The 23,041-nt window shown below is 36.1% G+C and overlaps 1 protein-coding gene across 4 annotated transcripts in view; it reads left to right on the forward strand.

Moving 5' to 3' along the window:
* The first annotated feature begins 619 nt into the window (after positions 1 to 619).
* Positions 620 to 23,041, forward strand: part of LOC150096891 (uncharacterized) — a 125,290-nt gene continuing 102,868 nt past the window's right edge. For all 4 annotated transcript variants that reach the window (XR_016549778.1, XM_090407805.1, XM_090407804.1 and 1 more), the window contains exon 1: positions 620 to 890. Coding sequence is in view for 3 of the 4 variants with exons in the window: in XM_090407805.1 (XP_090263931.1) it covers positions 792 to 890 (99 nt within the window). In the remaining variant the exon portion in view is untranslated. The remainder of the gene's footprint in view (positions 891 to 23,041) is intronic.

The following is a 23,041-nucleotide window of genomic DNA, read 5'->3' on the forward strand; positions in this document are numbered from 1 at the left end:
AATAATTAAAAGCGGCGAAGTTATTATTATTATTTTAATTCCGTCCTCCGTGTTAGGATATAATAATTGCAGAAGTGAAATTATTCTTTTGTAAAGAAATTTTATAGGAAATGTTGATTCGTCGTTTGGCGAATCAGTAGACTCGACGATGTACACAGACTTTCGACCCTTGGAACTTTATCCTGCTTAAATTCATTGCATGTCAGATAATTATTCAGGACAATGAATATTATTAAAAGTAACGTTATCTGTTGACAATTCTGCAGCGCCCTCTTTCATAACTGTCAAAGAAACGCCAAACACTCTACTTAAATAAGAACAGATTTCTAGCAGACGATTTCATAGCAGCTGAATGTGCGCAGACCAATGCGCAATGCGTTTTGTTTGGCATAATAATTTTAAGCAATGTTTTTTTTTCACTTTTTGTTCTCACGTTTCTCACGTTTCATTTATGGTTTCTATACAAATCTAAGGTCGGATACTTTTCTATTAATAATATTAGCAATACTTGGAGTTTACAGTAAAAATTATTAATGACGCTCTGAGAGAGAGAGAGAGAGAGAGAGAAGCGCCCTCAATCCAACTGTTAGAGTCATTACCAGGTTAAATTCATGATAAACAGGACAAAACTGACTAAGAGCTTACGCATGCTTAAGATGCATTACGAGGAGTTCGGTTAATACATATCTTACACACGTGGAAGCTCATAGTTAGTTTAGCACTGTTTATCATTTGTTTTAAAATTTATAGTCCGTTTGATTCATCATTTTCCTTGTTTACTGGTTTAGTTTATGTATCATCTACGCTATTCTTTTACCACATGTTCTCGATTCAATGAAGTTTGCCTCCAAATATTTTGTTATCATCGACTTCCAAAAATATGCAACCAGGTATGCCTTTTAAAATTACTCTTCAACATTAATTCGATTTTATACTAATCTTTTAACTTAGCCTCTAGGCAGAGATACAGGATAATTCCATTAACTACGCGTTGCTGTTTTTGTATTATCTAACATTAGAAAGCGACATTCACTTATTTCATTTTATCAAAGAAAATGAGTCAAACTTTTTTCAATATATTCGAATTTTTATTCATAAAATATATGTTACTTTTATATTTTAGTATACAAAATATAACTAAACTTTATATTATATGCAGTAGTTTATTTAAAATTGAAATATTTTGAAAATACTTTGAATAATTTATTAATTTACAAGGACACCTATAATATGAATATATTCATTCTTTTATAATATTTATAAGAAATGGTAACCATAGTTTGTTTAGAAAGGGGGGAGGGGCTACAGAATGTATTAAATTAGATTGAGAGTTTACTTTATGCTTTTGATTGATTAAATGCGAAGAATGAAATGCTATTTAAGCGTGTAAAGATATTCGAAGGTGAAGTTTAATTTTTTGCTTCTGCTTTGTTGTAAACTCTTTAGCGCAGTACTGAGTTTATCGATCTCAAGTAATGAATTTTTGTCCCCATCAAGGATAATTTAATGTTCATACTCAAAAAGACAAATATTGTTAGGGTTACACGGGTGTTTCACAGGTCATCTGTAATAACAGTGTGTGGTGTATATAGATATCTTTATGACGTGATCTCATTGTTTGCTTTTATGTATGTGTCCTCCCACCAAGGTCAGGTATTTAAATCTTCAAAGACAAGGAGTCACTGACTGCATTTAAAGTTCAACAACTTTGTCTTCTGATGAAGAATAAACATCTGCCTATTTTTCGTTTTAACCTGCTCCCCCGTTGACAAACGAAAGAAATTCTTTCATTTAGTCTCGTGCCAAACGGCAAGTTGAACAGCATGATGGTTACAAGGAGGGGCAAATATATGATGGCAGATGTGCTCACCGACACCTTGCACTCAAAGATTTCCGAAACGCACCTGCCAAGTCAATCATCAATTCCACGTGTGTGCTGATGACTTTTAAAATGACAGAAGACATTCGTCTGAAATCGGATTGGCTCCTGGTCAAAATTACGTCTGACGTTTCTTACTTATCATTGCTGTGCGACATAAAATATGTTTTCTTGTCATCTAATGACGCATCTGTTTATTATATTTATGTGTTTCATTTAATCGGAATTTATATGAGTAGAATAGCGAAATATCTTTATATTGTTAATTATTATTAATTTAAATACTTAGGAAAACACTAAAATTGGGAAATTATAATATTGAGTAAACGTACAGAATAATATTATTAATTTATATTTTTATAATTATTAATTAATAATTAAAAAAAGGTTTGAAGAACGCTGCTCTATATAATGTGTTATTATTAGCATTAATAATAATATCGACAGCTTTTTTTTATTCTTAGTTTAGAAATATTAATAACACAAATTAGTATAAGTAATCCCGAAAATTCAGGTGATCAATTTTATGAAATTTTATCGCCGTAGTCAAGTCATTTTAAATGAAATTTGTTTTTGAATGAAATTCACCGCTCCCAATAGTAAGGTTTGTTTTATCTTCCAAATATATTGACATCCATCCAAGAAAGTCGAAATATTCTATTTTTATGTACTTTTATTTAAACTATTTCTCAAATTTTCCTATAAAATTTAATTGTATTTGATATTTTACAAAAACAAGAAACACCTGATTTTCCTAATAAATGTGATTAAGCATCACATTTGGAAAATCAGGAAAAAACACCTTCTTAACAAGGGGGATCGCATCTATCTCCGTGTTAAGAACTGTCTCTCAGCCTACCTCCGCCGCTTCCTGGAGCAGGAAAGGTACTTACGGGGAGAAGAGTGGTTCCTGAGGAGATGGTGCGATCCACCAACCATCTGCCAGATCATACAGGGGGGAATCCGGTTGTGTCTGCACCTATAACACCTTCAAGTTGTAGGTGTTGACGCTATCTCGATCTTCCTTCATCATCAGCGTTTAACCCACAGGTATGTCTAGTCCTTTCTCAGTTGAAAGTTTTTCTGTCCCCAGGTTGGGGTTGACCTGAACAAACCCGGACTGCGAAGGCCAACATCGAGGTGGTCCCAAGCCCTTTTCAGGGCGGGGTCTTCCGGGCCAGGTCATCTCCCTTCTTTTCCTGGTTATACTGTTCTGGGTTTGCTCGGCAAACCCATTCCTCTATAGAATTGTCTTCCACATAGTCTTTAGATTTATTTACACTTGTTAAATTTGCTTAGTCTCTCCTTTTTTTTTCCTTTTCAGGATTTTTCCTTTTAAAAAGTGAAAAATCAACGACCGTTTTAGAAGCACCCCTGGGGGGTCAACAGCTAAAACAGGTCAGCTGAGGCCTCTTTCATCTACTCTACTACTATGCACTCTATCTTTATTTCCTCTCCTACTATCTGCTGAATCTCAGCCTATCTTACTCCACAGGCCAATGATGAGATACGTTGAACTCACAAATTATTATTAGGTATTTGAGTAGGAGGGTCCAAAGATCACAAAGTTAACACCTGCCCATCAAGAACGCATGCAGAAAGGATGGGAGGTACTATTATACCAGTCAGAGTCTCCTCAGTAGAGAAGCCTACAGCTACTACAGAACAAGAGTCGGAAAACACAGATTTTCCAACTATAAACGAGGCATACGGCAAAATAACGCCACAGAAACCATAGCCTGCACACCCAAAAAAGAGAAGAAGCGAGAAACAGCCAATAAGCAAGCTGTGTCACATGATGAAATCACTGCAGAAGGAAAAGTAAATAAAACAGAAAACATGGAGGCAAGCAGTGCCCCCTTCAAAAGACCTCTGAGTCCAGAGGAAAAAGAGATGAAAAAAATAAAACCAGCAGAAACAGAAGAATTGGAGACTCCTCATGCAAAAGCAGGGGAGACTCTAAAGCATCTAGTTAAAGGTATCCCTGGGGTGGCAGGAAAATTTCAAGACGCAATAGTGAGAATAGGGGAACCTGAGCTCCTCCTCACTGGGAAATATGGTCCAAACGTAATTAGTGCAAAATGGGGTGACTTATTTGTTGAAGACATCAGCCAAATCACCCCTGAGCAAGTACAGCTAGCCATGGACATAGACGAGGAGGCGGCATCGGCGTTCTTCATAGCTCTCTCCAAATTAGACATGGCCAAGGGAAGTGAGATGGCTAAAAGAATAATGACTGCCCACAAAAAGCAACAGTCACAATAACCATCCCATGGTTTCCTGTCCACAGCAATAGCTCTCTAGTTCCAACAGGTGGGGGAGGGCCTGAGAACCTGAGCGGCGAAGGCCTACAGCGAGGCGGTGCAGCTTCTTGAGAGCTGCATCACTTAGGCCAGACCCTCCCCCCCCATCTTTTTTGGTTTCCAGTTCTTTCTATATAGTTTTATTTTCTCTGTACTTCATGTTTTTGTTTTTGTTCCATGTTTCCTTTTTAGGATTTTTCCTTTTTCTTCTAAAGTGAAAAATCAACTACCGTTTTAGAATCGCCCCTGGGGGGCAAACAGCTAAAACAGGTCAACTGAGGCCTCTTTTACCTACCCTACTACTATGCACTCTATCTTTATTTCCTCTCCCACTATCTGCTGACTCTCAGTCTATCTTACTCTACAGGCCGATGATGAAGATTTGTTGAACTCACAAATTATTATTAAACAAGAACCCACCAACCATCTGCCAGATCATACAGGTGGGGGGGGGGAATCCGGTTGTGTCTGCACCTATAACACCTTCAAGTTGTATGTGTTGACGCTATGTCGATTTTCCTTCCTGATCAGCGTTTAACCCACAGCTATGTCTAGTACTTTCGCAGTTGAAAGTTCTTCTGTCCCCAGGTTGGGGTTGACCTGAACAAACCTGGACTGCGAAGGCCAACATCGAGGTTGTCCCAAGCCCTTTTCAGGGTGGGGTCTTCCGGGCCAGGTCATCTCCCTTCTTTTTCTGGTTATACTGTTCTGGGTTTGCTCGGTAAAATTCATTCCTCTATAGAATTATCTTCCACATAATCTTTAGATATATTTACACTTGTTAAATTTGCATAGTCTCTCCTTTTTTTTTCCTTTTCAGGATTTTTCCTTTTCAAAACTGAAAAATCAACGACCATTTTAGAAGCACCCCTGGGGGTCAACAGCTAAAACAGGTCAGCTGAGGCCTCATTCATCTACTCTATTACTATGCACTCTATCTTTATTTCCTCTCCTGCTATCTGCTGAATCTCAGCCTATCTTACTCTACAGGCCAATGATGAGATAAGTTGAACTCACAAAATTATTATTGAGTAGGTGTGGGAAAAATCCGCTGTGAGATACAGTGATTAATAGTATCCTTGGAGGGTAATGGATGGCAATGCTGTAACCAATGAAGTTCTAATTGAGGCTCGACTTTTGCTGTTATTCTCTTGCCATGATCAGAGCTTTAATAGCTCAATAGCCTTATTCCTACACTGTCCTTTACAGATAATGGGGAAGATGAAAAGCATTCTTGCTTCGCCCCTTTAAGCCAGTCCTTATATCTCTACACTGTCCTCTACAGACAGATAACGGGGAAGATGAAAAGCATTCTTGCTTCGCACCTTTAAGCCAGTCCTTATAAGGATTTCTTGAGTAGAAGTCATATTATAAATATTATGGATCTTTACAAGAACTAGAGGCATATTTTGAGTAGAAGTCCTTTTATAAATATTATGGATCTTCACAAGAAGAGAGGTATATTTGATCTATATATAGGGGTCTTATTTGATCTATATAAATATTAGGGATCTTCACAAGAACTAAAGACATAGGGGTCTTATTTGAGCTATACATTCTGCTGACCTTTATAGGAGGTAGATCCTGTAAGTTGAGGTCAGTAGCTATTTCATCTGGATCAATGTCTTCGGATACTCCTCGGAGCACTACTTTTAAAGTTTTTTCCGAGATACGCGAGAAGGTATGATACTGAATACCTGTGACGTCCATCTCCTTTGTTAAGTTTCTGTAGTCTGTCACCGTAACTGGCTGAAATTTGATACCCTCGTCTATGTTTTTGACAGTGGAATAGTTTATCTGCAAGTTAGCAATGATGGTTCTTAAGGCTGTCCATCTCTGCTTTTCCCTTAGGATGACTGGTTACACCTTTTCATTGGGGGAAGCAGAGGAGTCCGTATTGGGAGCATCTTCATCCATGCTAATATCATTTGTTGGTTCCGATGCGAGAGTTTTGCTCTTCTTGCGTACGTGCGTCTCTTCTTGATCAGAGGGAGTAGAGGCGGAGACCACTAGATTAAGTTTTTCCTCCATTGGAGAAGTGTCTTCATTTTCATCATCGTCAGTCCAGGATAAAGAATAGAAATTGAGGAAGCCGGGCCATTCAACCTCGAATTTGACATCATCATTGACTCGCTGAATCGAGCGAGTCAATGATGATGTCAGAATCGATCATACTTGCAGGCCATTTAAGCTTGAACATTTTTTGAAGCTTATTTATGAAGATAAGTGCCGGCTCTTCATCGAGCGAGTCTATGATGGCGTCAATATCTAACACGTTCATCTTGATTAATTTGCATATAAATGCAAGTAAATCCTGCAAGTCTAAGGACCTGCTAGCAATAGTTCTGCAGACTGAGATAGTCCGCTAGCAAAGTTTGTGAGAAAGAGTTAATGGGTGTTGTAGTGTTGTGGGAAAATGCCATGAAGTTGCTTGGCTCAGCTCGAATCACCTACCTTCTTAAGAACCATACATCCATTACTGGTCCTCAAATTGGGTGGGGCCTACGCGGCCATTGACCTCATGCACGTTTCGTGCAGAGGAGGATACAGTAGGAATTCGGGAAAGGGCTAGAGTCAGTGCAATGCAAGATTCAAAGAATGCCTCCGAAAGTGGGCCTAAAAAAGCGCAATGACTAGCAGTAGAAAATAAGCACGTCCGTCAAACACCCGGTCATACTTTCCAATTCAAATCTTGAAGTCAATCTGTGGGCTAAAAATCTCACTAGAACCACTGAGGAAAATAATTTCTTCTGAGCAGTGCCACAAGTACCAAAAATTTGGCCATACCACAAACAGCTGTCACCACCCCACAAATACCTGCACCAAGCCAAAAACCACCCCGGCTAAGTGCGCTAACTGCAGTGGCCCTCTCTCTGCTAACTATGGAGGGTGTATTTAGCACCCCAAAAAACAGGCAGACTGAGCCAAACAATCAATCTACCTCATCATCTAAAACGAGAGCTTCAGAAACTCAAGCTTATCAGTCTCCCACTAGTTCGAACAGGGCGACACGTGCTAACCCACCATTGACTAACCCCCCTCCCAAGAAGATGAACCTTCAACATCAAAGGACATATGCCAACGTGGCTCACTCCAAAAAGACAGTCCATGATCAGAATCTGCTTAATCCACATTCAAATATAACAGCTGTCATCACCTCTTCTCTTGCAAATATGCTTGCTACAGGATTTCAGTAACTCCAATCCATCACTAAGCACTACAAAAAGGTTTTTACAGCAAACCCAGTCTATGTTATCAGCACTCTCTGATGTATAAGAAAAAACTCACCTGAGATTCTTTAAAGATAATTGCTTGGAACGCGAACGGTCTCAAAAACAAAATACTAAAAATACAAGAATTCAATGATAAATATAATCTGGATATGTTATTAATTAATGAAACTCACCAGAGACCTGCTGACAACCCCAAAGTCAGAGGGTACCAGCTTTATAGGAATGACAGACTCGAATATAGAGGTAGTGGCACATCCATCCTCATCAAAAATTACATCGACCATCATTCTGTAGCCAACCCTACAACCACTAATCTCGAAATCACAGGTATTAATGTCATCACTAACTCCGTCGGAAACCTAGAAATCTACGCTGCATACAACCCGCCATCAAAAACATTGCTGACCTCTTCTTCTCACGTTCCATTGAAGTCGATCTCCTCCGTGTATTTTTAGGACGCCCAGCCTTTCTCTTTCCTTTTGGGTTCCATTCCAGGGCTGCTTGACAGATTTCTTCATGATCTTTCCTAAGTGTATGTCCAATCCATCTAAAGTTTCGTTTTCTGATTTCATTGTTGACTTTTTTGCTGGGTTCGTTCTTTTCCAGAGGTCTTCGTTAGTAATAATTTGTGGACACCAAATTCGAAGTATGCTCCGCAGACATCGGTTTATAAATGTTTGTAGTTTTCTTTGTATTTTCTTTGTAACCAACCACGTTTTGCATCCATATAAAAGAACTGATTTAATACATGCATTAAATAATTTTAATTTTGTATCTGTGTGAATGTTTTTCATTTTCCATACTCTACCGAGTTTAGCATATGTCCTTCTTGCTTTTTGAATCTTTATGTCAACATCTCTAGTTGCCTCTCCACCTGCAGATAAAACACTGCCGAGATATGTAAAACGTGAAACAGTTTCGATGTATCAAACCTAAATGCAGGTATCCCTCGATTAACACGGTTAAATAATCCCTCTATGTTACCGCGTATATCAAAATCGCGTTAATCAAATCTAATAATCAATGGGAAAAATTACAGTTCGTCCATGATCGATTACTGTATTAATAATTCGTGTCGTGCGGTACTCTTTTAGGAAAGATAAAAAATGAATGCAAAGTAAATGTTTAATAAATGCTTGTACCTACATTAGTTACTGCAATTTTTTTTATCAAAAGAAGTTATCAAGAGTCGTTTAAACAGTTTTAGTTTTTTTCTTATCGGCATAAATTCTAGGATAACAAGCAAAATGACTCTCCATACTTCGGCAAACAAGCAATGAAACATAAAGAAAAAACACTGCAAATATAATACATGATGGTACAAATTAAGTGGATATTGAACCAACATTATTTCATAGCCGAATATAGAAACTACAAGAGTTTCGTGCCGAATATATAGAAACTAAACGTTTCGGCGGATACAAGGATAAATAACCTTATGGGCAACTCGTAGTAAAGGCGGAGTAAGCTCCAGATCACTTTCCTCAGTATTTTCCATAAATGTAAAGCACATCTTCTAGAGGACATGTATGATAAATAACGCTTTGGCTCTCTATTTCAGTAATACAAGATGGTTTATTTATTTTCAGTTACAATCCAGAAATTATTGCACAAAGAATTAAAAAAAAAAAAAAAAAACTAAACCATACTATACTGACATCGGAGGTCGCGGTATCTGTCAGATATAGTTTACTGTCAAATATCACAAACCTTTACATAACATGTGTTAAACCAAACTGCCAGCAAAAAACAGTGCGGAATATCACTCGTAACATATGAATGCACAGCTACTCATGACCTCCAAGCTATACACTGAATTGCGTAAGAATATTTATATTAAAACATTTTGCATGTATCTATCAGATCAGCTGCGAGCTCCGCAGGTTTAAAGGCGCGTTAATCGAAACTCTTGCCGCGTATAACAAGGGATTGCCGCAATTAATTTCGCCGCGTTAATCAAATCCAGCATTAAGCAAAACCGCGTTAAGCAAAGGATACCTGTACTTCTTAATAACAAAGAATATTTATTCATGACTGAAAGTCGCATTACATCACCATATATAAACATACACGTCTTGTCGGCAACACCAGTGAGGGAAGTGCAATTTTTTTTCAATAAAAAGATAATTATTTAATTATTTTATGATAAGTTTAATACTTTTAAAGGGTAAAATAATTTATAAAGTATTACATTTTTTAAGTTTCATACTTTTTAAATTATATTATTTTTATATAAACATTAACTACTACAGTGACTCTTAGACTACACTATGTAAAGAATGGTAATTCGCCAATGATGGAGCAATGCTACATTCTTTCCCACGAATACGAATGTTGAACAGTGTATTATCCAACTGTGATATTGCTCTACAAATCATTTGCGATACACTCAAGTAATCTATTAGTTTTACAACGTAGTGTATATACATCACTAGGTTTCATTTAAAGATCAATTAATATATATTTTTTGTTTACTTATTCACTTATTATCATGGACAAGGATTTTATCTGAAAGGACTGTCGTTACGATAACAACGTAACTTTTCGTTGGTCATGAATTGCAAATCCTCGAAACAATTTTGCTTGAAGACATTAACGAAGCCACCCAGAGAGATATAATGAACACGAGACATCCTGACAGCTGTGCAGTCGAAAGAGAAATCTGTCATTTTACTCTCTTGTTGTCCACCGCTGTTGAAAGCTGAATTATGTCAGGATTCTTAAAAGTTGATTTTGTATAACTCTTTCAGGTTCTTTGACATTTGCGATGACACTTGTGCCCTTCGGTAGCTGACGGTTTGATGGCGTGACTATCATCGAACTAGCAGCTGGTATCGCATACTGTGTACGGCATGAAAATTCAGGAAGAAAAAAAAAATTAATTAAATCTTTTCACTTTGATTTTCATGTAAATAATGAGGGTCTGGTCATTAATTTTGTGAACATGTTGTATCTGTCGATCCATCATTGAATACCAGATTAAGAAATACGTATGCAAAGAAGATACATTAAAAAAAAAAAAACACTTCATTTCACGCTTCCAGTAAGTCTCATACTGCAAATCAATCAAACCACCCGAAGTTCTTTACAAATAATCAAATCACCAGTGGGACTCAAACCCACTTGGACGACTTAACCATCTATAATTATAGTGTTATCCTTCTGACATAACTTCATGACTTGAATTCGGCACTCAAGTGATCCGAACGGGATATATTTAAACATCAAAATAATTCAGTACTTGAGAAAGTAAAACAGTTTTTTTAAAAAAAAAAAGTTAGTAGATTAAATTGTTCTGTATCTTTGTAATATATATCTATGACAGTTGGCACACTTTTTCCTTTCGTGATTATAAGAGGATCTTGAAACGATTTTGGAGGTCACTTTTTCCATGACCTCATGAGGTCATGGAAGCTGACTTGTTCAGTCTTAGGCTGAGGGGGTGGGTTTTTACGTCCGATAAACAGAAAGCAGCCAACGAACACATACCATTAAGCATTATGATTTCAGTTTAATCAAGGAGGAAATTATTTGTGCCTTTGGGGGTTTACGACCTAACCAATTTGTCTTGGTGAGCAGCTGGTATTCGATCTTGGTCTACGAAGTAGCTAATTTTCGTTCCTGAGGCCATAGCTTTTAGCTTTTCCAAAGGTCACTTATGCACGTAATCTATCTATTAATTCATTACATTTACTATAAACGAGGTTAATTCCTTTCTGCGTGCGGTAAGTCAACACCTAGTTGGCTACGGTTTACACTATTGATGAATTCTTTCAAAATATGCCCTCCATTTGCTCTTCCGTCGATTATCTAGAAGTACTCATGGTTTGATGGCTGTTTATGAAGACGTGTTGATAATTTAAGGGAAAAAAAAAAGCGATGGGAGGAAAATATCCCGGAACTAGCACTGGAAGTGATGCAAGTTTCCAATTTCCCGTAGGGAAATGCAATCAATCAGTAGCTAAACATATCGTGTCAATACTTAATACGGGGTTTTATTATCGAATCATAATGCTGTGCAGCAATGTTGCTGTTTGGGGTGCTCAACCACCACCTTACGTTAGTTAAAAAAGGTATTTTTTGTCTCCTCCTCCTGTGAGCATTGAAGCTTGGTGCTGTTGCGAAATGTCCTCTCTCTACAGATGGACTAAGCTTGTTCGAACATCATTTACGTTTTTCTTCATAGTTTTATGCACAAAATACTTTTTTTATTTAGCGAAAAATCGATTGAAGTCATGGGGTAGTTTTAAATTAAGATTTAACCTCAGACTCTTCTTTTAACGTAACCAGATTATAAATTTATATTTATAATCTAAATACAACATACAATATAAACAACAACAACAACAACGTTACTGGCTTGCTGGGTGAAGCATAAAATGCTTTTTATTTTCCCCTTTATCTGTGTGGAGAAGCTTGATGGGGGAGGTTGTGAGACTTATGCTCGCACTTTGTGAACTATGGAGTTAGCTCTGTTCTGCTGAAAGCAGGATTGCCTTGGGTCTTTTGTGTTTTTGATAGTCATGTTCACTATAACTGGAAGCTTGTCTGATTAGTGGATTGGGATGAGAATGTTCCTTGCTGAAGAATTTTTCCGCATGGTCATGAAGGAGAGAACGGATGTCAGGGGTTCCGGTTTCTCTGTGGATCTGCGTGTTTCTGACGAACCATGGGGCGTCTAAGATCATCCGCAGGCATTTGTTTTGTATCCTCTGTAGTTTCTGGATGTTAGATTTGGATGTGTGACTCCATGCCGGGGATGCATATGTGATTACTGGTCGAATTACCATCTTATATAATAACAGATTGTTGCGTTTATCCAATTTGCTGATGCGATTGATCAGGGGATAGAGTTGGGCTATGGTTCTGGATGTCTTTGTGCCTATGAGCTTGATATGGCTGTTGAAATTTAGCTTTTTGTCTACTCCAAGGTATTTGGCTTCTGTCTGCCATGGTATCTTTTTTCAGAGAAGTTCAAATACAATATAAAGTCCTTATAAGGACTGGCTTAAAGGGGCGAAGCAAGATTGCTTTTCATATTCCCCGTTGTCTGTAGAGGACAGTGTAAGGATAAGGTGTTATTGAGCAATTAAAGCTCTGATCATGACAGGAGGGTAACAGCAATAGCCGAGCCTCAGATAGAACTTCATTGGCTACAGCATTGCCATCCATTAACCTCCAAGGGTACCAATTTTAGTCGCCTCGTACGACATGCATTAGCTACATTGATGCTATTCTTAACCCGGCAACCAGACAGAGAAAATACAATATAATTTAATTAAGCAATTAAAGCTCTGATCATGGCAGGAGAGTAACAGCAATAGCCGAGCCTCAGTTAGAACTTCATTAGCAATACAATATAAAGACTTAGAAGACTGAATATTAATTATTTTTATATATTCAACTTTCTAGTGTATAAAAATATTTTAGAAATTTCTAATCATTTTTACATTTCTTTAAAATATTTAAGTCAAATTGTAATATTTTATTTTTTTATTCATCTTTTTATTAGAAAATTAATCATTTTTATAAGAAAAAATTCTTTGTTTTGTCTGACAACAACCATCTACCTGTTTACTGGTTATTTACGAAGTTGATAACATATACACGTTTGAAATGTCATAAAAATGAAAAAAGAAAAACCATGTTTATCTGATGAAAAATATTGAAGGATATTACCTAATAAGCATTTCTGATGTCACATAATTAGAAAATTTTCACTAATAATTTAATTTAAAAGTCATGTCTTGAAATTATCTTGGATTTTTGAGCAGTTTGATGACAACTACTTTACCACCAATCACCAAATTACGATCAAACTTAAGTCACTTGCTTTCGTTCACCGGAAAACATGAAATGAGAATCCCCCCCCGCGTTGTTTTTTAATTGGAATTTTTAGGTGCAATAATGTGTATTCACCGGGTTCGACTACTTTTTCCAATTCCTTCATTTATACGCAAAAACCTGAGCGATTCTGATTTAGTAGATTTTGATGAAATTTGGAATTAGAATCTTTAATAAAATGTAAGAAATTTTAATTGTGACTTAAATCTGATATTGTTTAGTACTTAAATTCCATGCATCTATCCATTTATCTGTCCAATTCTGTCTATCCTAGATAGGTTAAGTCCCCTCAATAGAGGTTTTAGGCAATTTAATTTAGCCCGCCTGCCCTTTCTCTATTGCATTCCCTAAGGAGTATTTTATGCATATAGATGTGTTGTGTGTGTGCGTGCGTGTTCACGAAGGTTTTCTTGTTGTGAGGGACGAAAGACCCAGAACTTGATAAAGATTCTTCATGTCCTAGACCAGTGATGGCTAATCTTTTGGGCTCGACCTGTCAAAAATTCGGAAAATGCCTAACTTGACTATGTTGGCGTTCCCTCCCTCCTCCCGAACAAAAGAAAAACAATTCTTTCCTATCCTATCCTTCCCATCCGTCCTTTAGGGCGGGTTGAGTTCCCCCATAATGCAACCAGTTTGTCACTTCTTTTGCTGCATCCCCCTAAGGGCGGTATTCATGACTGTACTCCGTGTGTGTGTGTTCACGGGGACGGTTTGCCTCTTCTGGGGGACGAAAAACCCGAGTTTCCTGCTGAAAAAAAAAAGACATCCCTCCGTATTAGACCGGCTAACTCACTTTTTCGTCGAAAGAGACCAGATAAAGGTTCCTGACGGACGGGAATCGAATCCAGGTCTTTCCGATCAAAACAATTCTTTACATATACTGAAACGTCAAATAATTACAAAAATGAAATACGAGTAAAACGAACTCAGGTGTAAAATAATAACAATGAAAAAAGAGATTCATTATTAAAACAGTTTCATACAAAAGAAAAATCAGTGAAAAATCAGTGATTTTTCTTTTGTACGCAAAAGAGAAACAATTATCAATATAAAAAAAAGTACAACAATACAAAAAAAGTATCAGTGTGCATACGATATGCACACTGATAATTGGGCTTAAAATAGTGCACGAAAATTACCCCACTTTAATAGTAATTTTGAATCGAACTGAAACAAAATATGGAACGCATTGCATTTGATTTGATTAATATGAATGATTGAATGACTTTATTGTTACTGAGTGACAAAAGGGATAAGTCTGAAATTGAAGGAAGGTACTTCGTGCACTTCAAGCTCAAGCAAGCAACATTAACTTCATCTGTCAATCGTTTTTTTTTTTTTGTTCGTTTTAATGTTGTTTAACGAGAATAAGGTCTTGCAAGAGTATGAAGCGGGAAAAAGTGTGAGCAAAGCCATTGCTAGATTTTTTAAGAGTGCTAAAAGTTTCCGGTAGTCGGTCCAAACATTCAAAATTCCCAAAAATTTCTTGTTCGTGTAGCCCCCTTCATTCTGCAGGCGATTTCTTTCCAAATCCTCAACTGAGTCCTCAGGTCGACACACTTGAGTCCACATGCTGGCCTGGAACTTTGCTAACTGTAGCTCTAATCCTTCAATTCGTAGCCATTTGAAAAAATTTAAATACATAGTTTTATATACTACTATTACTACTACTACTACTACACTTAATTATTGTAATTGTCTGTTCTAAACTAAACTTCTAAATCGATTAAATCTTCCACCAAACTGATCATTTATTGAGTTTAAAATGTGTTGGTACTTTATATTCCAGGGCTCCATTTCATTTTGCACATCCAAGTTGACTTCTTCGAAATGTTTTTTAGTCGAAGAAAATACTTATAAGTTTTAATCCCCACATCTCTTTTGAAAAGGTGAAGTTTAATTTCAAAGGCTTTTATATATCCAAATATAACGTCAATACTTTAGCCCAAACCTTTTAAGTTCAGTTCATTCATATGAACCGAAAGGTCTGTAAAAAACATCAGTGTGTGCTGACCGATGTACAATCACTGAGCTGAGAGAATTGTTCGAAATGTTTATTCTCAATATATAATTAATTTCTTCATAGCACTCCACAAATCTTTCGAAGACTTTTCCTCAGCTCAACCACCTCACATTGTGCATCAGCAGTTCGCTGTAAGTTGATTCAATTCTCTGCAAGAGTGCAGAAAATTCTCGCTTGTTTTCAGGTCGAGCAGCTATTAAATTCACTATTTTTGTTACAACCCTCATTACGTCATGTAGTTCTGTGAATCCTGTCTTGGCAAACAACACCTCCCTGTGGATAATGCATGAAACGGCACAACTGGGTGTCCAATAGCTTTCATAAACAGTTTCACAAATCGACATTTTTTCCACCATATTGGATGTCCCATCTGTCGTCACAGACACAACTAGAGACATATCAATGTTTAGGTCACGGAGCATTTTTAGAACAATGCTGCATATTTCGTTCCCTGGTGTACTTAATGGCACTGTTTCTAGTTTTACCAGCTTTTCTTTCATTGTCTGACCATCCGAAAATTTAGCAATGACGGCCAACCGAGCCGATGAGGTGACATCAGTAGAAACTACTGATGTCAAGACAAATCGAAAAATATTTACAATTATTTAAGTCTTCTTTTATTTGACTCTCAGGAGGACCCTGTAACCCCTAGAGAACGCGTCCCCTGGGTGGCGGATAGGGGAGCACACCATGTGTGTGTGTGTGTGTGTGTGTGTGTGTGTGTGTGTGTGTGGTGGGGTGCGTGCGTTTGTGTGTGTATGGTGGGTGGTCCGAATATACTGAATAAAGACTGATGGACTAATAGGGCCATAAGGGGCAATCTTCTTGATTATAAGGGAAGTGGCACTCCGATGGACCCCTAGCTGGATCTATCCTCTTCTTCTTCTACTTTGAGGAAGATTCACTTACTTTAATCTTTCCTATAAGGCCTTATCAGCCAACTCTACTTATTTTATGATCCTTGTGCTATTAAAGTACTCGAGGGCCATGGGAGTCTTTTCATTTCTGGCTTTACAACTATGTCCTTTCTATAAACATTACCATAATTCTTCTATAGTCTACTCTTCACCCCTTCAATATACCCTATTCCTCCTATGGGTTTAAATTCGGCAGAAGACTAGTTCAGAAGCCCTACCACTGAACTATTCCATCGTCAGGCTAGTCCCCTGACATGGAGAACATAATTCTACTTGTAAGCTGACAGAAAAAGATAATCGGATTGAATCTATGGAAAAAGTAAAACAAAAATGGAAACGACAAAATATAATACACATAGCAAACTGGAATGTAAGAGGAATAGCATATAAAGAAATAGAATTAGACCAATTATTAAATGAAAGAAAATTTAAAATAGCAGTAATCACTGAAACAAAAAAGAAATTAAAAGGAACTATGAGAACTGAAAATTTTAATGTGATATACAGTGGAGTCGACAGAGACCAAAGAGCACAAGCAGGAGTTACGATTTGGATTCATAACTCTCTTTCAAAACAGTTAAAACATTATAAATTATGGAATGAAAGAATAATAGAAGCTAGAATAAAACTAGATAGAGGCTATTTAACAATAATTCTGGGTTTATATGCCCCAGAAGAAGGAAGAGAACAGGATAATATTAATTTTTATAATCAGCTACAAAACATATATAATAAAATAAATAAAAATGATTACGTAATTTTAGCAGGAGACTTAAATGCAAGAATTGGAAACACGAAAATTAATAATAATATAGGAATACATGGAGAACACACTATAAACAGAAATGGTAAAAAATTGATTGACTTTGTAGTTTATAATAACCTAAAAATAATGAATTCCTTCTATAAACATAAAGACATACATAAATATACTTGGGCAGCAAGAGGATGGAAATCAATATTAGATTACTTCATATTAAATGAAAAGACATCAAAATTTTCACTAGAGTTCACAGAGGATATGAAATAAGCAGTGACCACTTCCTTGTTAAAATAAAATTAAGATTATCACCTAAATGGCTACAAGTAACAAGAACAGAAAGAACATTTGAAACATTTGTCTATAAAACTAGACTATTGAATGACACAAATGTACAATGGCTATATGAACAAAGAGTTAAATAAAACAAAATGAAGAAATAGAAATAGAATGGCTTAATATAAAAACGATACTAAATGCAGCAGCAAATGAAAGCTTAAGAAAGACCAAAAAGTCAATAAAATGAAAAAAACTGAACATCTGGAATGATAAAATCAAAGAAATAATCAAAATGAAAAAAAAAAGAAGCCTATCATAAATGGTTAAGCAGTAAAAGATTAGAAGATGAAATAGAATATAAAAGAATAAGAGCCATAGCTAAAAGAGAAGTCAGAAAAAGACATAGAGAATCATGTAACAAATTTGTTTCTAATTTAGAACATGATTTATATAAAATAAGACCCAATGTATATAAGATTTTTAAACACTTAAATGCAGATACCAAAGATAACATAAAATTAAACACCGAATTTAAATTAGAAGAATTTCTAAATTACTACACAGAATTGTGGAGAGACAAATATTTTAAAAAAGACAACTGGCAAACAATTAACGAAAATGAAAAGGAAATAACTGAAGAAGAATTAGAAATCAGCCTGAAAGAAACAAGAAACGGAAAATCACCTGGAGAAGATAAGCTAGGTTCAGAACTATATAAATACGCAAGAACAAGATTCAAAGAAAGACTCTTATTATTTTTAAATAAATTTACTCAACTGGTATCTCCCCAATAGAATGGAAAAAAGCAATTGTGATTCCTATCTTTAAAAAGGTAATACAGATGATCCCCAAAACGATAGAGGTATGAGTATACTAAATTCCTGCTACAAAATATATAGCAGAATCTTAAATAACAAACTAAGGAAATATTCCGAAAACTTTATTTTAGAAGTACAGAATGGATTTAGAAAAGGACCTTAAAATTAATAATAGAGAAAAGAAGAGAATACAATTTAGAAGCACATATTGCATTTATTGACTTTGAAAAAGCATTTGACAAAGTTAAAAGAAGCATTTTATTTAACATATTAAAAGAAAGACAAATACCAAATAATATCCTAAAAGCTATCACAAGTATATATGAAAATAATCAAATACAAATAAGATTAAATCACGTGCTATCATATACGAGAGAGATAAACCAAGGGGTCCGACAGGGATGTCCCATCTCAGCAACTCTTTTTAATATCTACTTAAATGAAATAATAAAAAATATTAAACTTTCTCCTACTATGAACTTAAACACTCTCCTCTTTGCCGACGACCAAATAATAATTACAAATTCTGAAGATAACCTACAGAAAGCTATTTTAGATCTAAATGAGATAGCCAAAGAATATGGTATGATAATATCAACAGAAAAATCAAAAACTATGGCCTTTAAAGGACAAGATCCAGCAAGAACTAAAACAGTAATAGATAGCAAGATCTTAGAACAGGTGAATTCATTTAACTACCTAAGATGTACGATCACATATGAAAAAGAAAAAGATATAAACGTAAAAATTGCAAAATATTTAAAAATAACAGGCGTAATTAGCTCTATATTCAAACCAAACCTAGTTCAAAAACAAACCAGACGAAAAGTATACAATACATTAGCCCTACCGGTCTTAATGTATGGAAGCGAAATCTGAACAATAAAACAAAAAGACAAACAAAGATTAATAACAGCAGAAATGAAGTTTATGAGAAAAACTGCAAAGTATACCCTATTCGATCACAAAAGAAACAAAGAAATTATGAAAGAATTAAACCAGGAAGCAGTAATAGAAAAAATTAAAAAATATAAACATAAATGGATGGAACACGTTCAAAGAATGAAAACAGAAAGATTACCAAAACAAGCCTTAAAGTACAAGCCATTAGGAAAAAGAAAACCAGGACGTCCTCTTAAACGATTCAACGATGACTTCTAAGGCCGGAACAGGCCATACTAGGCCTAAATCCTTGATACGCATGATGATTCTTTTATTTGAAGTTTACGTCAGTGATCATTGTTATCACTGTCTTTGATGGTATTTCTGATTATTGGTAAATCAGAAATACCCTTAATATTACCATCTTTATTTTGCGTATCTTGAAACAAAAAAGATGCGCATTCAGACGAGTTTCCTTCGTTGTGGGCCTTTCCATGCTGAGCTACGGAGTGAGCACTGTTGAAACTTGCTGATGTTCAATTCGTAGGGCCGCTTAAGAATTTATGGAAGTTATTTGATTGACACTATTTGCAGTGTTACTGATGAGAAACGTATTCCTTCTTTTCTTCCTCGTTTTTCCAAAAGCAACTGATGATTTGTTTCGAAATGCCTTTTTATAATTCACGTCCTGCTTACTGCTGAACTTATGAATTTCACAAGAAATGAGAAGTTGTTGAATTGGTGCAAAATAATTCAACGTACTTCTTGTTCACACAAAATACAAAAGTTGAACTGAACTCACACAGAGAGAATAGTTCTTATCGGGTGTTGGTGAGCGCGGCGAGTCACTCAAAATGTCGTGGCGTGTCATAAGTTCGCCATCACTGTCCTAGACGGCATTCGAACCAACGTGATTCCAACCAAAGGACTTCGTCTACACCAACTGAATTAAATAGTTTTATAATACTTAAATTATGCCAAATATGAAGTAATAAAAAATTACATACTGAAGTATTTATTATATAGAACTGTTAAAATATTTAGCACGTGATTTTTTGATAACGGCTGACGTCATCCTAAAAGATTTAGTTTCATTGGTATCACATACGAATCAGCTGAGGCCAATGAGGTCAGAGAATTATATATGTTAATTAATTGTAGTAAAAACCCTGTCGATTGAGACTAGCTAACTAACCTTCAGTAGAAAATCTTGCCTAAAAGTTCGTCACATACTGCACAGAGTTAAGCCCCTGTTAAAAGGAAATGACCTTTTAAACTCAATTATGTTGGTAAGTCTATTAACAACAAAAAAAAATTAGACGACGACATTAAAGTGACAGATTTCTTTCAACACACCGTAAAGCTATCCCCTTGAAGGGGGGGGGGGGCGGTCACAAAAACCGTTCAGGTTTCTGATAAACTGCGATCCAGCATCGCATACCATCAATGACTCCAAGTTCCGCTTTTTCCTTACGAACGACACACGACATGTCCGAAAGGCATCTTATGTAACACACTCCATGACATCGTCAATAGAAAGTGTCCCAAGAGATTTACCTCCCCCCTTTTTTTTTAAAAAAAAAGCAGATTGAGGGGGGGGTAGAAATAGCAGCGGTGAATTTTAGCAAGTCAAGAGAGTGCATTACCCTGCAGATATGTAAAATGTCGCAATTAAATCGATGTGTTCGCACGGTGAGCGGCGACTGTCGGCTTCCTTCCTTGGAGGTTGCATGTGTCATCTGACAAGTCGTGGTGTCAGAGGAGGTGCAAAGTACCTTAATAAAGAAACACACCGGTCATTACATTTGTCACTACAGAATTAGATCGTTGCTCTAGGGACCAAATACGTTGCCCGAGCACGCGATGTTTCTTCAGGATGAAGATTTTCAGCGTCTGGCAAAAGCGACCCTAATCAGATGTCTTTTATCTTATGATTTTTTTATTTTAATATTCCTGCAAATAATCACATCTTGAACACGGCATTAGCTAGTTGTATGGTTATTTATATATAACCGAAGAACAATTTATAATACAGCTGGCCGTATACAGGGCTGTAGGCGAATATTGAAAGATATTGTTTTTGAGGAGTCCTTTAATTATTCCGAAGTTTTATTTATTTATTTATTTTTTTTTTTTTAAAACATTTCTTTTAACATTAGGTTTAATCTCCACTTAGGTATATATGCAGATTTAGGCCACAAGATGTCTAAAATCAAACGAATAGTTTGAACTATGCACTTTTGTTTCTACTTCTGACGTAGAAACAAAAGTGCATTGTTTGGACTTAGCTCATCTTCTGCATATGAATTTACAGAAAATACTATATACAACGATATATGATTAATAGTAATATATGTATATATTGGATTTATCTACTATTTTTTAACCTTTTATGGTGAACTTTATACGAGTTTTTTTTTTTTTTTTTAATAATATTGGCACGTGCTTAATATTTTATTGAGTAACTGACCGCTATTGGTTATCATAACAGTAACGAACTGTTTCATGAAAACTTTTCCTGTTTTTTTTTTTTTTTGTCAGGAAAACAAAAACTGTAATTTTCTTGGACTCATCCAGTTTACAAACAATGATAATAATAAAACTAATTATCTTTCTTCATTAATATCATTTAATTATTATAGAATTAATGAAGTTATAATAATTATTATACTAAGTAATGCTTTACAGAAATCTTTATGATAAATATATTAAACATGATCACTATTAAGTTACACCAAATATATTTTATTATAATTTTTACTAAGTGTTAAGCACAGCCTAATAAAATGTCGAGAGTGTTTATCTCCGTTTTTGAGTGGAAAAATGGCGGCTCGCGTGTTAGTGTTTTGTGTCGTGTGTTATTGATGGTGAATTGTGTATTTGACTGATAAGTTTTCAGAGATTTATGCTTATATTCATTAGTAATATCAGTTATTTGCTTGCCGCAATAAACAGGCATTTTACATTTTATTTCCCATACAAGGTAAGTCAACTGACTTCGCAAAGGCGATACGCTAGGCCTACTGCCATTAGTGTCGTTGTTGTATTTTAACATCTTGTTGCTAGTTGACGCGCCTATGCTTGATATTGCTGGTAGTCCTTTGCGGCTGCGGGATATTTTACAAAAACTTCTGCTGGCAGGTCTTTAGACCTGCGGGATATTTTATTAACGCACATACGCAACTAAATCGATATGAGCGTGCCTGACCTGGACGTATTTGCTGATCTGCTCGAAAGAGAGCCAGCTCTTGAACTCATTGATAAACTACAAAAGAAGTTCAAGTTGACATGGCCTACTAGCATGATTGACCCCGACACTATTATTGAGTCACTCGATAAAAAGCTAGCACTCAGTTTTATTAAAAAGCTCCTCAAAAAGTTTGAACGGGATTGGCCCGGCTACTTAAATTTGTATTCCTCACCTGAAGTTGAAGTTGAGGAAAATGAAGACTCCCCACAAGTGGAGGAAAAACTCAATCTAGTTGTCTCTACCTCTAATCCTTCTGATCAAGAAGAAACTCACGCACGTAAGAAGAGAAAAATTCTTGCTGCTGAATCAACAAATGTTGTTGGTATGGAAGAGGATGTTCCCATTTCAGATCCCTCTGTTTCCCACAATGAAAAGGTGCCACCGATTATCCTAAGGGAAAAGCAGAGATGGACAACACTCAGAACCATCATGGCAAATTCACAAATTCATTACACGTCTGCTAAAAATGCAGACGAGGGAATACGAATTCAGCCCACCACGGTGGCTGACTATAGAAACCTTACAAAGGAACTGGATACTAGAGGAACCCAATATCACACATTTTCACTTGCCTCTGAAAAAAATCTGAAAGTAGTCTTACGAGGAGTCTCTGAGGATATTGACACAGATGAAATAGTTACTGACCTTAACCTACAGGAACTACCCCCCATAAAGGTCACTAGAATGTTTAGATCAAATAAGACACCTATGCCTTTAGTCTTAGTAGAAATTCATAACATCTACAAAGACATTTATAATTTAAAATCAATCTGTGGACTCAAAATCACCACAGAACCATTGAGAAAGAAATCATCTTCTGGGCAGTGCCACCGGTGCCAAAAATTTGGCC

The sequence above is a fragment of the Typopeltis vanoorti genome, chromosome 18 (genome assembly GCF_054136105.1).
Source record: "Typopeltis vanoorti isolate ZY-2024b chromosome 18, IOZ_Tvanoo_1.0, whole genome shotgun sequence".
NCBI lineage: Eukaryota > Metazoa > Arthropoda > Arachnida > Uropygi > Thelyphonidae > Typopeltis > Typopeltis vanoorti.